Raw genomic sequence first — 15,864 nt, 5'->3', positions numbered from 1 at the left:
CGGGACCCAACCTAGAAGACAAAATCAGTGATCGACACATGGTGCGAGGTCCAAGTCGGACACGCGATTAGAAATCTTCGAACACGTGTCCTCAAAACCTGTCAAAGTCAAAAAATAATTTCCTTGTCAGATAGAAATACTTTTAAAAGCCATAAACAAAGGAGCAGGAAGACTTTAACAGCACGAGACGCCACGTAATAACTTGTAGAGTTGCGCAGTTGGGCCCACATTTCCACCAAACTAAATCACGAACTGACAGATCCATGCTCCCCATTCTCTTCAAAGTATCTGTGCCGTCCACGTCTCACTTCAAAAATCGAAGCCAGCGGCGAATAGAGACCCGTGTGGCACTGACCAAATGGACCAAAAATATCCAACGGCAACTATTCAATGCGTTTTAATCTTTTCTATTTATATCGACAGCTATTCGCTATTGCCTTTCGCTTTCTACTTCCCACCTTCTGTCTTTTTTCTTATGATTTCTACATGCAGATGAACAAGTAGATACCCAGATTTTTTTCAACTTTTGTTTTGTGCTCTCTGGCGACTGACGGCCTATTCGGTGGAATGAATCAACTCACCGTCATCAAGACCATCAATTCTCGCCGGAGAAGGTTAAAAATCCGGCGGCTCAAGTACACATGTAAAACGAAGACGTATGTCACTATCCCCGGCGATCAGAAGACAGAATCTACCGACTCTGTTCACGAAACAAAAGCGAGTGATTGTTCGGCGGAGATATCGTTATCATTAACATCCTCGTCAGATAACGCTCCCTCTAAAAACGAAGTCGTTATATCTAGTTTCGAAGAAAATGAATTCAAGAAAAGCGACGATTTGCAGGGTTTTAAGCGTGTATCATATGGATCCGTTTCGGTGATAGGGAGGAGGAGAGAGATGGAGGATGCAGTGAGAGTAGAATTAGGTTTTACGTGCAAAGGAGGCGAAAAGTACGACTTTTTTGGTGTTTATGATGGCCACGGTGGGGCTCGCGTGTCGGAGGCGTGCAGGGAGAGGTTGCACAGAGTGCTTGAGGAGGAGATAGTGGAGGGTAGAGCAGGAATGGGAATAGAGTGGGACAAGGTGATGGAAGGGTGTTTTCGGAGGATGGATGAGGAAGTAGAGAAAGATAAGATGATGGGGTCCACGGCTGTGGTGGCGGTGGTCGGCAAAGATGAGGTGGTTGTGGCCAATTGTGGGGATTCCAGAGCTGTGCTTTGTAGGGCTGGTGTAGCTGTGCCATTGTCCGTTGATCATAAGGTAATGCTTGGTATCGCACGTTCTGTACTTCTTTGTTATTTTTGTGTTTGGATGAAATTGAATGGAATCTCTTTTCTTAGAGAAATGCTACGATTAATTCTAATTATATTGTAGTTTTATCAATCTCGTGCTAGAGCATCCCACACAAATATATGACAATTCACAAGTATGTAATGAGCGTTTGGAGAATATAATTCTATAAATTCATTAATTTTTTTAATATATATTGAAGAATAAATGTTTACTCTGAGTTATTGTTTTTGATATCTAACCATACAATAAATGCAAAAATAGCTATTTTCTGTTTTTTTTTTTTTTTTTAAAGGAAAATGAAGATAATTTCATTAACTTGGATCAGAAGTATACATCAAATCAGAAAGAACAATATTAAGAAGTCTTCTTAGTACCAATTAACCTAAACAAGCGCATTTCATCCTCATTTCTTGTATTACATTAATGTTCATTTGAACAAAATCTTGTCATCATGCGAGAGATTGACTACTTGTTTGGACAGAAATCAGTCATTTCACTCGCTTTATTGTATTTAATTAAATCAATATGTTGATGCCCCTTTTGTTCAAAGCCTGACAGACCCGATGAATTGGAGAGAGTTGAAGCTGCTGGAGGAAGAATTATCAACTGGAACGGACACCGTGTTCTAGGAGTTCTTGCTACTTCCAGATCTATAGGTATGGAAGAAAGTTTTATTAACATCATTAGTTGAACGATGGTTTCACGGTTCTAAATTAAGATGATAATGATCAATGAATCTCCTTATTGTAAAGTTTATAAATTTCTTGGTGCAGGTGATCGGTATCTTAAACCGTTTATAATATGCAAACCTGAAGTCACCGTGAATAAACGAACTAAAAATGATGAATTCTTGATATTAGCCAGTGATGGGTTGTGGGATGTCATTTCCAACGAAGTTGCATGCCAGATTGTGAGGAGATGTTTAAGAGGGCGGATGAGAAGGAAATACCAAGAAGTCTTGAGTGAAGGTCGTGCAGCTGAGGCAGCAGCAGTGCTAGTGGAGCTAGCAATTGCTCGGGGTAGCAAAGATAACATTAGTGTGGTAGTGGTTGAGCTGAATAAACTTGGTATTTCTTATTAGATACCTCATCTCTGGTACCATTAGCAAGTCTTGAAACTTACCATCATGATCTTGGAAGTGAAAAATTGATGATTTGGGTGTAGTCATGATTCATGACTTCGTGTAAATGGTTGAATTGTAGAAATTCTTTTCAGTTCTTCGTATCCTACTTCTACGAGGGTCATAACAAGGTTATGGCCTTTGGTTAAGATATGTACGTACTTGTGGTTTTTTCCCCGCTCTCTTACATATTTTCAACCATTTTTACTGGATAATTGTTCGTTTATTAATTTCGATATAATTTGATTAATTAATATGCTTTGTTATTTTTATTAGTATTTCTTGCTCGCATTAAAAGGGTTTTTTTTCCCCCAAAGATTCTATGCATACGGTTCATCATCAACTGAGGATATTTTTTTTTTCCGTGTCGAGTGAGCATGTTCAGGGGTGATCTTCAAGGATTCTACGTCAGTTGTAAAGAGAGTGTGTGTAATGGTTATATGAAATAGAAGGTCTTAATAAATTTATGATGATTTTACTAAAAAATTAATTTTTATCTCTAAATATTAAATATGTATGTATTTACTGATAAAAAAATTAAAGATATTATTATATGAAATTATTGTTAGTTAAATACATCATTAAATACTCATAATATTTGGGATTTGCCTGATAAATATTTAAATTGATTTTTTAGCCTACTGAGCACTTTAACTAGCTAAAATCGTAGTAATTAATAAATTATGTAAATACATGTGCGGAAAATTGAGCGAATCTTATAAAAATTGTTGATTTGTAATTTATTTTAATTTAATATTATTATGTTATTATTAAATTAAAGAAAATATTAACTTTCACTCATCTACCATATCTTTTGTCTTTTGTGCACCTTCTATTCAATTTCTCCAATGATAGTAGCCCCTCCAGATTCCCACACCTTAGCTTACTCGACGAGAATGTTGCCACTGATGATCTTACAAACACTGGACTCACCATCGACTTGCTCCTCTAAGATGACTCCCCTCCTTCTCCTCCTCTACTATTTGTTGAATATCTCTCCATTAATGAGAAGAATCCTCCCCTTTGTCTTAAAATGGTGATTTCATGCCTCTATAATTCTAAATGAGAATACATTATGCTTTATTAATGATCCAAGTGGCAATGTTCGTTTACTACAGGAGCTTCCCTTTCTATACCACCATGGTCGCTGGTTCCATCACCAACATCCTCTTCGATGCTAAACTGCTAAAGTAAGCCCTGGAAACCAACATCATGCGAAAAGTTCCTTCTTAATAATAAGCAAACTGTCTTTGGAGTAATAATAACCCCGACATACATAAACTGACAACAACAGTTGATGACTAAGTAGTCCATCCGACCTGATTATTTGGGGCAAGTGAGTAGGTCGACCTACAGGAGCAAGGTATTCTAACTCGAATTGGTCGGTAAGAGATATAAGCTAACTCAGATATTATGTCGGTTATGAACCTATATTCCCACGAGCTATATCTAACGAGTCCTTTGGTTTTTGTGGAATGTCACATTTGGACTAGTTAGGTCTTTTATTGTTTTGGGTACTTTACATTGGGAACATCTCATAATAACTTATTTATGTAAAGTATCGGTACGCACTAATACTATGTTCTTAGGAATAGAGCACGCGATTACCGCCATTCTTCGGTCTATCCAGTCATCATTAACATAAAGCCGAGGTAGGGGTCCTCAGTTAACTCGGGGTTGAAGGATGACATCAGGCTTGGGGCGACTGTACTGTAGGTCGGATCCCAAGGTCAAAGGACATCAGGCCCCTCTTACTCTTTATGATCATGCATGATACAACCTCACCTATCTGTATTCAGAGTAGACTACCCCTTAGCAAGGGATGAATGCCGATTGCTCATGACCTCCTCACGTCACAGCTCCGTCCGGCTTCTTATACATAGTACACGTGACCTTTATTTAGAGGTCTGTTCATTTTATAATGTATCAGCAAGGCCAGGGCAATCTCTTGTTTCTTTTTTCTTTTCATTTTTAAAGAAAAACACAGTTATTGATAATTATTAAGGAAGTTGTCTAATTAAATTTGTTTCACATGAATCTATCAAACTCTTAATTGAGAAATTAATGATCCTCAAAAGTTTGCAAAATAGAACTAAAATGACAGTTCAAGCATAGGCCAAGCCCCCTGTAGAAGACAATGATGTCATCTTACAATACATAGAGTCTCTCTTGTCTGCTACGTATGTTGGCACTTGTTTGAAGGATTCGACTCTCCATATGATGCTGCGCTTAAGGGATGGAGTCAATAAGAGGAAGAAGAAGACCTACACCAAGCCTAAGAAGATCAATCACAAGAAGAAGAAGGTCAAGCTCTCCATCCTTCAATTTTACAAGGTTGATCATGGTAGTAAAGTGCAAAAGTTGAGGAAGGAGAAAGAGTGTCTGAATGCTGAGTGTGGGGTCAATACTTTTATAGTGAATCTATAAATGTGGCCTCACTTGTGTTTACCAGAAGGCCGGCGATGACTGATCCTAAAATGGACAAAGGAAGAAATAGAAATTTTATTTTCGGTATTATCTTTTCGTTTTTTTTCTTTTTTTTTTTGCCACATCAGTTTACATTTTTGACATTATAGCGCGTGTAACTCAAATTTTTTAATTTATGTAAATTTGTTTTTAAGAGTAATGAATTTAAAGAATTATGGTATTCCTCAAGTTACCAAATTAGTTTAAGTATGCAATAAGTAAAACTCAAATAGTTCAGATGCATAATAATATTTAACTAATTATTATTTAAATTTTTTGTGAAGTATCTTTCACCGTCTCATCTCTTACGAGATTTAATGTCTAATAAGATGTCACTGTAACGCCTTTTGCTCCAACCATTAGAAAAATTATTCGTTTTGATCCACTCCATCCTGAGTTTCATGGTTTTATAGGAGAACTTCTCAGTAGGTTACCCATCCTAAGATTTCTCTCAAGCAAGCATGCGAAATCCCGAAATTCTTACAACTCTCCAGACTATTTTACAAAAAGATGTCTCTAGTTATTAGTTTTTCACATTTCAATTTATGATTCGGTTTATTCTTACCCCTATTTGGTCAAGGTCTCAAGTGAGGCCCTGCGTCCAGCTGCAGATTATTGCTCATTGCTGTACGGGACGTTACAGTCACCATGCGAGATGTCTAAATATTTATAATGAACAGTTTTATCGTACAAGTTTAGATTCAAAATTTTTGGATATTGATATGAATTTTGTTTTAAATTGTAAAAAAGATTTATTTTATTATTATAATTGAATTTATTTGAATTTTAAATATTATATATTATGATTTCTGTTTTTTCATAGTTTATTGTATATTTTTAAACAATTTACCGATCACATATTATTTTTAAGTTTTATATGCAACGAATATATTAAACGTATTAAAAATCTTCTATTTATTGGTATGGGTTGAGGGAGTCAAAGACTCAAATTTAAGTCTACTACATAAGTTTTTTTTTTTTTTTGAATCAAAACAGATTAAGTATTAATTTTTTTTTTAATTTTTAAGGTATGATTTAAAACTTTTTACCAATTGTTTATGAAAATTAATTTCTGTTTAAAAAATAAAAAACGTGGCAATTCTAAGCCATGCCTGCGGGTGTGGGGCTACTGTCCACGGCCTGTAGGAGAACGGACCCAAATCCAAATCAAATATGGGCCTCTTTATTGTCGGCTTGCAAACAGCAAAAGCATGTAAACACTCTGTTTAGAAGGATATTTATAAATTTATTTTTGAAGAAAAAGGAAATACAAATATAAATTTTTTTTTTGTAATTCGCATTTATTTTGGAAGGATAAAAAATGGCCTCGTGATTCACAGCACCAATTTTATTTCCTTTTCCCATTGTGTGCATGCCCCATTCCCCTGCCCCCACCTGTCCCAACAAACATATACCCTTCACCTTCCGTTTCGTCTTTGTATCCTAAAATTCAATTATATATTTACTTTTTAAATCATTATAGTACAACATTAATATAAATAAAATATAAAAAATTATTTTTTATATAATTAATTTTGATTGAGAGGCAATTTTTTTTTTTTAAATTCAAAGGGCAAATTACATAAGCAAGGTCATGACTTGAAACCTAATTACACTTCTCCTACCCAAACAGCAAGTCCTGCAAAATAAGTCTAGATCCGAACAGCAACTCTAGCTAAAACTCACAACCAGAAGAAACTCAATTCGAGCAAGAGCAAACCCACCAGATCTAGATGTTTAGAGACCTTCCTTCAACAACTAGCCACCATAGCTAAACTAGCCATAGTCTAAAGAAAACAACTCCCAACATCCAATAGCAATGCAAGTCAAACTCTTTCAGAGAAAACACAGAGCTCACTCTCAACACTCTGTGAGGGAAGAAAGCCCGCGGCCATATAGGATACCAACAACCTCTTATTAATGCCGGATATGCAGATTCCCAAGCAACCGCTCCCAAAGTCGAAGGCCTGACTCAAGACAGGGGAGAACAGAAGTGTAGAACCGACAAACGAACAAACTATCGCTTTCAAAACACGGATCCTCTTCAACATATCCTTGTGAAGATATGAGCCAAGATTTGCAACCATACCAATAAAATCAAAATTATAGGGAAAATTACACCTTCTCGAGGGACACCAGAACTAAAGAAGCTCGGTCAAGCCTGAGAAAAAAAGCAGGAAAAAAAAATTAGGGCAAAAGAAAAGTTGAAATTAAAAATTTGATTAAATTTGAAGTCTATTATTCTAAAATCCACTCTAATAATACCGACTAAATTAGTCTTACTGATTATAAAATCCATTCTTAAATTTTGAATTATTACGTTGAAGATCACATTGCAAATATAATTCATAATTATCAAATAGAATTGTTCTAATGTAATCATTTCAATTGTGACATCATTGCATTCTAGATCTCTACCTACCACGTGTTATGCAACAAGTCTCTATTCCTCATGCCTTTTCATTCCGACGATGCTATAATTTCGGCGAATTTGCTCTTGCTTATCAAATTTTTAACAAGCAGAACCGTTGCGTTTTAATTAATATTCATGTTATAAACTTAGTTTATTTTAATAATATATCTTAATAATATCATTAATATAACGCATAACACCTTAAAGTGTATTTTTTCATTATTATTGTTTTACTTCATTTTTTTTACTTGTGGCCCTTTGAAAGATACCAGAAATCGTTCCTCTATTTTATTAAAAAACGTGTGAAAGACTTGCCAATTTCCACATCGCATAACTTGAAAAAGAAGCACGTAATGGGTGAGCATCATCAGTGGTTTAGGAGGACCACGAGTAGTATGTTGCATTCAATTACTAAACATCAAAAATCAACAAAGCCATGACAGTGAAAGCTCTCTGGGCACTGAGCAGCAGGCACACAATAATAGCCTAGCTTTAATTGGACTCTGTTGGCAAAAGATGATAAAAAGCATCAAAATTCGAACAGTTTCAATGGTTTTTCTCTTTTCTTTTTTGAGGGGTTGAGTGGTTACTTAAAAGATAATTTGATTGCTAAAGAGAGTGTAAGTACTAGTCCTCCTCCTCGCTGGCAAGAATATATTCGACTTCCCTACATCCATAGGTTTGTTAGCCACGTGCTATACCGTGAAATTTTATCATAAAATTATCTTTATTTTGATTTAAAATTAATCTCATCACCGATGATGGGCCCTTCTATCTCATCCATAGGTTTGTTTTGGCCTTTTAGAGGATGTATGGAGAATGGTGGATAAAAAAGGAATAGAATAAGATGAGCTGTGTTAATTCTTGAGTTCCAACTCTCTCGCTCTTGCACACATTATAATTTATAATAATGTTAATAGTAATGAGGAAGACATTGTTATCTGCTAAGTGATTCCATTCCATATCTTTGAGTTGAAGAGATTCTAAATCAAAGTACGTGCAAGCTTTTTTGTCCATCATAATGCAAAATCATGTCTCACGTTTTTGCTTATCTTAATCAACTCTATTCCAGCTTCGAATCGGGTTTAATTTAATTAAAATCTTAATTTTAAATTAATTAAAATTAATTATTATGATTTTTTTTTTGTAAAATTTATGGTTCTTCAATAATACATTACGACATCACATCAACTCATATGATACATGTATAATGTATTTTTTGCAAAATTCTTGCTTTTTATTTTTTATTTTTTAATTATTACTAATTTTTTATTTTTATTTTGTTATTTTGGCATGAAGGATTTTTTTATCACAAATTAAAGAAAAACTTATTTACATTTTACTGTATACATCATTTAATTTATACACTTCCGTCTCACAGAGATAAGTTTATTTTCTTTTTTTTTTGTCACAAATTATATCTCACTTTTTTTTTTCAAAATAATAATTTATTTTTTAACTTACTAATATACCTCTATTTAATATATATTTTAAAAAATTAAAATTTATTAATTTTAAAAATTATTTAACAACACAAATTATTTAATTTTTAGTAGAGTAATATGAGTAAAAGATATATTAATAAAAGATTAAATAAAATTCTTTGCTTTAATTATATTAATTATATCATCTTAATCTATTTTATTAAGTTTTATTTTAAAAATATGATAGATGATAAATAAAATTATAGTATTAAAGCATAAATATATTAAATTCAAGTGAGTTAAGTTAAAAATATATTTTTAATAAATTTTATATTAATCATTACATAAATAATTGAAAAGCCTCCTTTCATGACTCATTTATTGAAAATAAAAAAGAATTAAGAGTAAAAGTGTACAATTTAAAAACTTTCCTTAAAAAAATCATTTATAAAAAATTTCGGTTGAATTATCATATGAATATACTTAATTTTATTTATTCTAAAATAATTTTTTAATTTAAGAATAATTAAATTTTTTTATTCTCAATATAAAAATTTATTAAAAAATAATTATATTTTTATAAAATTTTAAATTACAAACATGAAAAGAAAATAAATTTGGAAGAAAATTAAAATATTGCATTGCAATGAAGGAATTTCTAAACATAGGAATAATAATAATAATAATAATAATAATAATAATAATAATAATTAATATAGAAAAAGAAATTCTGTCTTGAGATAAAGAAAAAAAGCAGCAAAATTTCTGCAAGTGTGCGGCTTTAAAATCCATTCCTCACGCCATTTCCTTCCATCTCCAAAACAGAGCAAAAGCCTCCAAGCAGAGAGAGAGAGAGAGAGAGAGAGAGAGAGAGAGACTCGCTCGTTTCCTCCTTCCCGCTCAAATAATATATACATATCTCACTGACATTAACATCTGGTAATCTCTCTCTCGTGCGCTTATAATCTTTTATATTCGTATTCCCTCTGTATCTCTCTTTGTAGTTGCATATTATCACTATTGCTCTGCCAGTTCTGAGTTCTGACTCCTAATGTAATTTTATTTTCTTCTTAATTAATTTGGTCAAAGCCCATTGCTGTGTATTGTCCTTTTCTTTTGAACCATTTTTGGTAAACCCTAATATTTCTGTTTGTTTCTTAAGAAAATCGCGGGCGATAATTTTAACTTTTCTTTTTATGCAGTGATCAATTCGAAAAAAAAAATTTGTTATTGTACTGTTTTGGGAAAAACAAGAATAATATCTTCGAGTTACTTGTTCCATTTGATTTTTCCACGGTTTCTCGAGAATCAAACGGATCTTCAAACATTTTGTTTTTAATGCATTTTTTTGTTGAATAAGCTCATTTAATTTGGCTCCGTCTTTTTTGTTTTTTTTTTCCCAAAAAGAGATTTCTTTTTCTAGCTCTTTTTACTGTCAAGTACAGGCGTACAGAAATTCTTGTCTTTTGTTATTTCATTCATTTTGGCCTTTTGTTCTATATCTTTTTTTAATTAGTGATTTTATTGAAAATCGAAAGCTTTAAGGCATTTAATCAAGGTAATTTCTCCATTATTCAAGGCGGGAATTTGCATTTGAGTCCGAAAACACGCGCGCGCATATATATATATATATATATATATATATATATATATATATATATATATATATATATAGTGGTATGATACACATATATATGCATGTATTTGTATGATTTAATTAAGATGTCTGACTTTAGTTGGTTGGTGCTGATCAAATAAACCTATATTATTACATCCCCGTTGGATAATGGGTTTTGTTTCTATAAATTGAAGCCATTTGCTTGCACGCGTTTATGAGAGTTCTGGTAATTTTCACTAATATATTCCTCCACTTCTCTCTTCTTTTTCTCCCTTTCGCTCTGTCTATTTTTGTATTTTATTAGCGTGCTAATTTCACATAGCATTGGTCTCTTCATGCCTTGTTATTTGCATGTGTTATTTGTGGCTGGAATTTTGTTTTGTTTTTGATGGTATATTGTTAGCCCTCATTTTGGTACTTATTTTATTTTCTTTATTTTCTTTTTAGATTTCTCAATGACTACATGCTGATATTCTTTCAGAGGCTGGAGCCGGAGAAGAAAAGGATAATTTATGGAGGACGGCGCAGGAAGAGGTTTGGAATGCCAGAAGATTATGGATGGGAAGGCGAATGATGGGAATGGCTCAGAGAAGGCTATTCCTTCTTGTTGCTTTAAGGCTAGAGCTTCTGCACCTGAGCTTGATGCAAAATGCCATTCTACTGTTGTTTCTGGGTGGTTCTCAGAATCTCATTCTTGCTCTGGTCATTATCTTTAAATTTTTTTCTTATATTTCTTTTCCAGTGTAGATTCATTGTGGCCTGTTTGAAGTTCTAAATTGTATGCTTCTGATCTTTTACAGGCGAAGCTAGTAAAAGGGTCTACTTCAACAACCCAATGTGGCCTGGTTCGTGTTATTTTCACATCTGCACGCTTTATGAGATATTCTTTTGCTTTGCTATGATGTATTTTGATCGATGACACAATCATTTTGCCTTTTCATAATCTGTGTATTCAAATTCTGTAATTTTTAATCACAATTGTTAACCTTACTATTATCTTGTAACTATACTTGTTGAATTTAAGTTAAAAACACTGCATATTAGTGGAACGTCCTGGTAAATTTATAGCATTTTCTCCGAGTAGAACAAGGAACTTTGGAGGTCCTGTGTCCTCTCTGCTTATTGTTGTTCACCTTATTAGAGCTCCTCCTCCCCCCCTTTTGGCTAAATCCTTTTCTTTCCTGGGACAAGAAAATTGTTATAACTACTGGCTACACATTTTATCCAAGTGCCTGTGTATATTGGTTTGGTTCTGTACACTTTTTGAAACAATGACTATGGCTTATGTTGTTTTGTGTTCATTTGCAGGAGAAGTACATTCATTGGAAGTCAAGAACATTTTGTACGAGGGAAAGTCAGAGTACCAAGAGATCTTGGTTTTTCAGGTTAAGCATTCTCAGCTCTGAATATTTGACTGTTTTCATGGAGTTGCTTTACGTTCTTTTCTTCACCTTTACATCTTCCCTCTCTCTTTCTCTCTATACCTACCCACGACTTACACTATGTGTGCGTTGGCTAATACTGAATTGTTTATCTGCAGTCATCTACTTATGGAAAAGTGCTTGTTCTTGATGGCATTGTCCAGTTGACTGAGAAAGATGAGTGTGCCTACCAGGAGATGATAACTCATCTTCCTCTTTGTTCGATTCCATCACCCAAATCTGTAAGTATCACTTTCATCCCTTCATTCTGCTAATGTTGTGCATTCCAGAGTTTCTTCAATATGGCTAATATTCTCATTGAATTATCTTCTTAATAAAAACCTTTTTATCACTTCCCTATGAACTGGGTTTGCTATAAAAGTGAAAGCCTTTAGTGAGAAAAGATATTGAATAAAATTGCATGAAGCCACAATATTATTCAAAATTTACCATGCATTTTATCTGTTATAACAATTTGGATTCTATGTTTAGATTCATAGCTCTACTCTATTGTTTGTCATTTTACATTAGATTTGAACTACAACTATTGTTTTCATTTGGAAACCACATCAAGTCATTATGAACAATACTGTGTCCCAACTCTGCATAATGAAAATATTCTATTCAGAATTTATCTATGCTTATTTCATCGAATGCATGATGTAGGTTCTGGTTGTTGGTGGTGGTGATGGTGGGGTTCTTAGAGAAATTTCTCGCCACAGCTCTGTCGAGCTCATTGATATCTGTGAGATAGATAAGATGGTTATAGATGTAAGCAATGATTTGAGCAACTATTCACATTTGCTTGCTTCTTCCTTCTTTCCCTCTTCCCTCTGCAGTCTGCCCTAAAAGTAACTCTTTTATTGTTACTCTAGGTGTGTAAGGAGTATTTTCCAGAATTATCTGTTGGATTTGAGGACCCTCGTGTCCGACTACATGTAGGTGATGGTATGATCAAACAGTTCCCTTTTAATTTTTCCTTTTTTCTTAATTTATGTAACATGATTATATATTATAAGGACTTGAATCATTAGTACATGAATTCCCTTAAAATTAGTTCAAATTGACTCGGTTTTATTTACTGATCTCGTTTCTGTGATCTTAACAGCTGTGGAATTTCTTCATCTTGCTCCAGAAGGGAAGTATGATGCAATTATTGTTGATTCATCAGACCCCGTAGGTATGTTCCAGAATTTGAACTGTCGTGATTCCCTTATTATTCAAAGAGGCTCAAATGTGATTTGCTTATGCATTGTAATTATACAAAGGGGGTATATGGCCAATAACTATTAGCTGGACTCATTTTTGCAATTGTGGGAATGATTAATCTAATGATCTTTGTGCAAGTTTTGTTTTCTTAGAATTTATATTAAAGATGTTCAGAACTATCTGTATGTTTATGGTTCAAAAATTCTAGGAAATTGTGAATTACCTTAGCTTAGTTCAAGTTTCCTGGATTTTGGCTTTATATTGATCCATATATAGATCATCTGAAACTTGTTTCTAAAAGCATTATGTATATTGAAGCATTCTTTTTTCTGGTTTAGGTCCAGCTAAAGAGCTTGTGGAGAAGCCCTTTTTTCAGACAATAGCTAAAGCATTAAGGCCTGGTGGAGTCCTTTGTAATATGGCAGAAAGTATGTGGCTTCATACACATCTTATTGAGGATATGATCACTGTTTGCTGTGAGATATTCAAGGGTTCTGTCCACTATGCCTGGGCAAGTGTTCCATCATATCCAAGGTGATTATGGACCCTATTTTCTTGATTATCTGGATCTCAGAAATGGCCTATTCCCAAAAATTTCAGGGAGAAATGAATTTTATAGTTATGCTATTGTGAGAATAGTTTTTTTTTTTTTTTTTTGGCACTACAGCCTATATTTCTAGTGTTTAAATTGACCATGAGGAGGAAAAAATGATGCTACTCCCTACTAGGGGCGTGCAAACAGTTGGTTTAGTTCCGAACCAAACCAATAAAATTGAAAACTGAAATTTAATAAAAATTCGAATTGAACTGAACTGATGACATAGGAATAACTTAACCGAACCGACAAATATCTGTTTGGTTTGGTTTAAAGCAAACCGATTAAAACAAATTGATTAATTGAAATTTTGATTGCATATAGATCTGAAGGACAGTCAAGATTGATAAACAGATTTAAAGCATCCAACATGCAAATAGCCAAATACCTTTGCTAAAATAGATTTGAAGTATCCAAAATTTCAATTAAAGCTTATTAAACCAAAAACAACATGTTATAGAAGAATTTCCCAACCTAAATGATGAAATTTCAATCATAGAGCATATACATCATCGCAAATTCACAATCCAACAAATCAAGTACCCAGGTATAGATCAATTTACCAGCATATGAGAGAGAAAAAGTATAAAAGAAAAGTGTTGGTGTTGGCGCTAGAAGCTGATGAAGACTGCGAGAAGCCGTGAACCCATGCCTTAGTCATCAAAGCGTAAGCAACTCACATGCAACAATTGATGAACGTTGTTGAGGAGGCTGGTTGATGGCGGGTCTTGCAATCTCCTTAGGTCTGGTGACCTAAGATGGAAGGGATTGGAACCACAATGAACGATGGTGAGGACCAGGGTGGAGGGATGAGGACAAGGACGAGAGTGGAGAGGTGAGAGGGACGAGAGTCGATTTGTAAGCCTCCATTGGCTGATGGATTTAGAACAGACAAAGGAGAAGGAGCAGAGAGGGAGTGGGCGGCAGAAAGAAGGATTAGGTTTAGGAAGGGAAAAATGCTTGTGTGTGTGTGTGTGTGTGTATAAAATAAAGCGATGCAATGTTGAGGTTTTGGTCAGTTCAGTTTTTCGTTGGTTTTTGATGAAAAGCCGAACTGAACAGAAAACCAAAATTCCCTGAAATTTCAAACTAAACCGAACCAAATTGGTTTGGTTCGGTTTTTCAGTTTAAACAGAGAATTGCTCAGCCCGACTCCCTACTGCTGTGGAGTCATCTGAACAACACCTTATGAAGTTGAGTGATTATTATTTTCTTTTAGTCATCTGAACAACACCTGTGGAGTCATCAGCTAATGTTTTTTCATGTAAAGGTTTACTAGTGGAGAATTGTAATGGAATTTGTAAAGTTTGTTCATACAGTAAATGATTCTTGTGTACTTTTTTCTTTGGCTGGCATGCAGTGGTGTGATTGGATTTCTCCTATGCTCTACAGAGGGGCCACCTGTTGATTTCTTGAATCCTGTCAATCCTATAGAGAAGTTAAAAGGAGCCGTCAAATATAAGAGGGAACTTAGGTTCTATAACTCAGAGGTAGGAGGTTCTCTCTTCAAGTTTGCCTCCATTTATTTTGTGACCTCTTATTTTTATTTCTCAAAAACCTTTAGCATATCTCTGATGTAAGAATGCAAATAATGTGATTGCGATGTAGGCAAGAAGCATCTTTGTAGTGATCAATAATTTTACTTAAATACACTTGTCAAAATTATTCCAATCTGGAATTTTCTGTAGATTGTAAGTACAAATAGATGGATAAGAGAAAATGGATGTACAAATTTCTGCTGAGAATTGCTTTAAATGTTTATATTAAAATGTATGAAGCTTTCCAGTACTATAGGGCATAAGCAGCTAAATATGATTGGTTGAACTTCATGTTAGCATTGTACTGAATATTGTTTTCTATTGCTATTCTCTGGACAGATCCACTCAGCTGCATTTGCATTGCCAACATTTTTGAAGAGGGAGGTGAGATTGCTTTGCGATTCTCCAATGCTAGCAAAAGGAATCAACATTTCATAATCTGGTGGCTCTGCTTGTAAGAATTTTATGATGAGTGGAAATATTTGTTAATGGGGCCTAGATTCTAGGCTGGTATTAAACATATAGTTGCACGGGCAACGATCTTATTGGTTGTCATATATTATGGTTTCTAGGTACATCTAACTAGTTGATGAGTTATTACCACACAATGTTTTGGTGGATGATAGGAACAACCTCATCTAGGGGAGTGATGAAAAATTGATACTTTCAGTTATATCAATGTAGAATCTGAAGCCAGTGATAATAAAATATTAGTTATATGCTTCACTCTTATGCGTTCCCTTGATGAATTTGTTTATCTTCCCCGT

General features: G+C 34.1%; 2 protein-coding genes across 5 annotated transcripts; both read left to right on the top strand.

Moving 5' to 3' along the window:
* Nucleotides 1–211: 211 nt before the first annotated feature.
* Nucleotides 212–2,685, top strand: LOC110646864 (probable protein phosphatase 2C 8). Its single transcript, XM_021800442.2, has 3 exons — nt 212–1,260; nt 1,844–1,949; nt 2,067–2,685. Exons 1-3 carry the CDS (start codon nt 568–570, stop codon nt 2,372–2,374), a joined length of 1,107 nt encoding a protein of 368 aa, XP_021656134.2. The 5' UTR covers nt 212–567; the 3' UTR covers nt 2,375–2,685.
* A 6,788-nt stretch (nt 2,686–9,473) lies between these two features.
* On the top strand, nt 9,474–15,823 carry LOC110646852 (spermine synthase). 4 transcript variants are annotated; one of them, XM_021800428.2, is made up of 11 exons: nt 9,474–9,655; nt 10,782–11,036; nt 11,135–11,179; nt 11,643–11,719; nt 11,875–11,997; nt 12,422–12,526; nt 12,631–12,703; nt 12,864–12,935; nt 13,303–13,498; nt 14,920–15,049; nt 15,437–15,823. In XM_021800428.2, the coding sequence occupies exons 2-11, from the start codon at nt 10,847–10,849 to the stop codon at nt 15,533–15,535; spliced, it is 1,110 nt and encodes a 369-aa protein (XP_021656120.2). In that variant the 5' UTR covers nt 9,474–9,655; nt 10,782–10,846; the 3' UTR covers nt 15,536–15,823. The 4 variants fall into 4 exon arrangements, with proteins under 4 accessions (XP_021656120.2, XP_057988754.1, XP_057988756.1 ...); XM_058132771.1 differs by having other exon boundaries at nt 9,475–9,655; nt 10,816–11,036; XM_058132773.1 differs by lacking the exon at nt 9,474–9,655 and adding an exon at nt 9,673–9,769 and having other exon boundaries at nt 10,816–11,036.
* Nucleotides 15,824–15,864: the final 41 nt, after the last annotated feature.

Source organism: Hevea brasiliensis, chromosome 13 (genome assembly GCF_030052815.1).
Source record: "Hevea brasiliensis isolate MT/VB/25A 57/8 chromosome 13, ASM3005281v1, whole genome shotgun sequence".
Classification (NCBI taxonomy): domain Eukaryota; kingdom Viridiplantae; phylum Streptophyta; class Magnoliopsida; order Malpighiales; family Euphorbiaceae; genus Hevea; species Hevea brasiliensis.
Note: the sequence above shows the minus strand (reverse complement) of the source record. Positions and strands in the feature narration are given on the sequence as shown.

Excerpts from the sequence above, each read along its gene's own strand:
- LOC110646864 (XM_021800442.2), top strand. The coding sequence starts at position 568 with ATGAATCAACTCACCGTCATCAAGACCATCAATTCTCGCCGGAGAAGG. Across the intron at positions 1,261-1,843 it reads CATTGTCCGTTGATCATAAG|CCTGACAGACCCGATGAATT; the intron begins GTAATGCTTGGT and ends TTTTGTTCAAAG. Across the intron at positions 1,950-2,066 it reads TGCTACTTCCAGATCTATAG|GTGATCGGTATCTTAAACCG; the intron begins GTATGGAAGAAA and ends TTCTTGGTGCAG.
- LOC110646852 (XM_021800428.2), top strand. The coding sequence starts at position 10,847 with ATGGAGGACGGCGCAGGAAGAGGTTTGGAATGCCAGAAGATTATGGAT. Across the intron at positions 11,037-11,134 it reads AGAATCTCATTCTTGCTCTG|GCGAAGCTAGTAAAAGGGTC; the intron begins GTCATTATCTTT and ends GATCTTTTACAG. Across the intron at positions 12,936-13,302 it reads TGATTCATCAGACCCCGTAG|GTCCAGCTAAAGAGCTTGTG; the intron begins GTATGTTCCAGA and ends TTTCTGGTTTAG.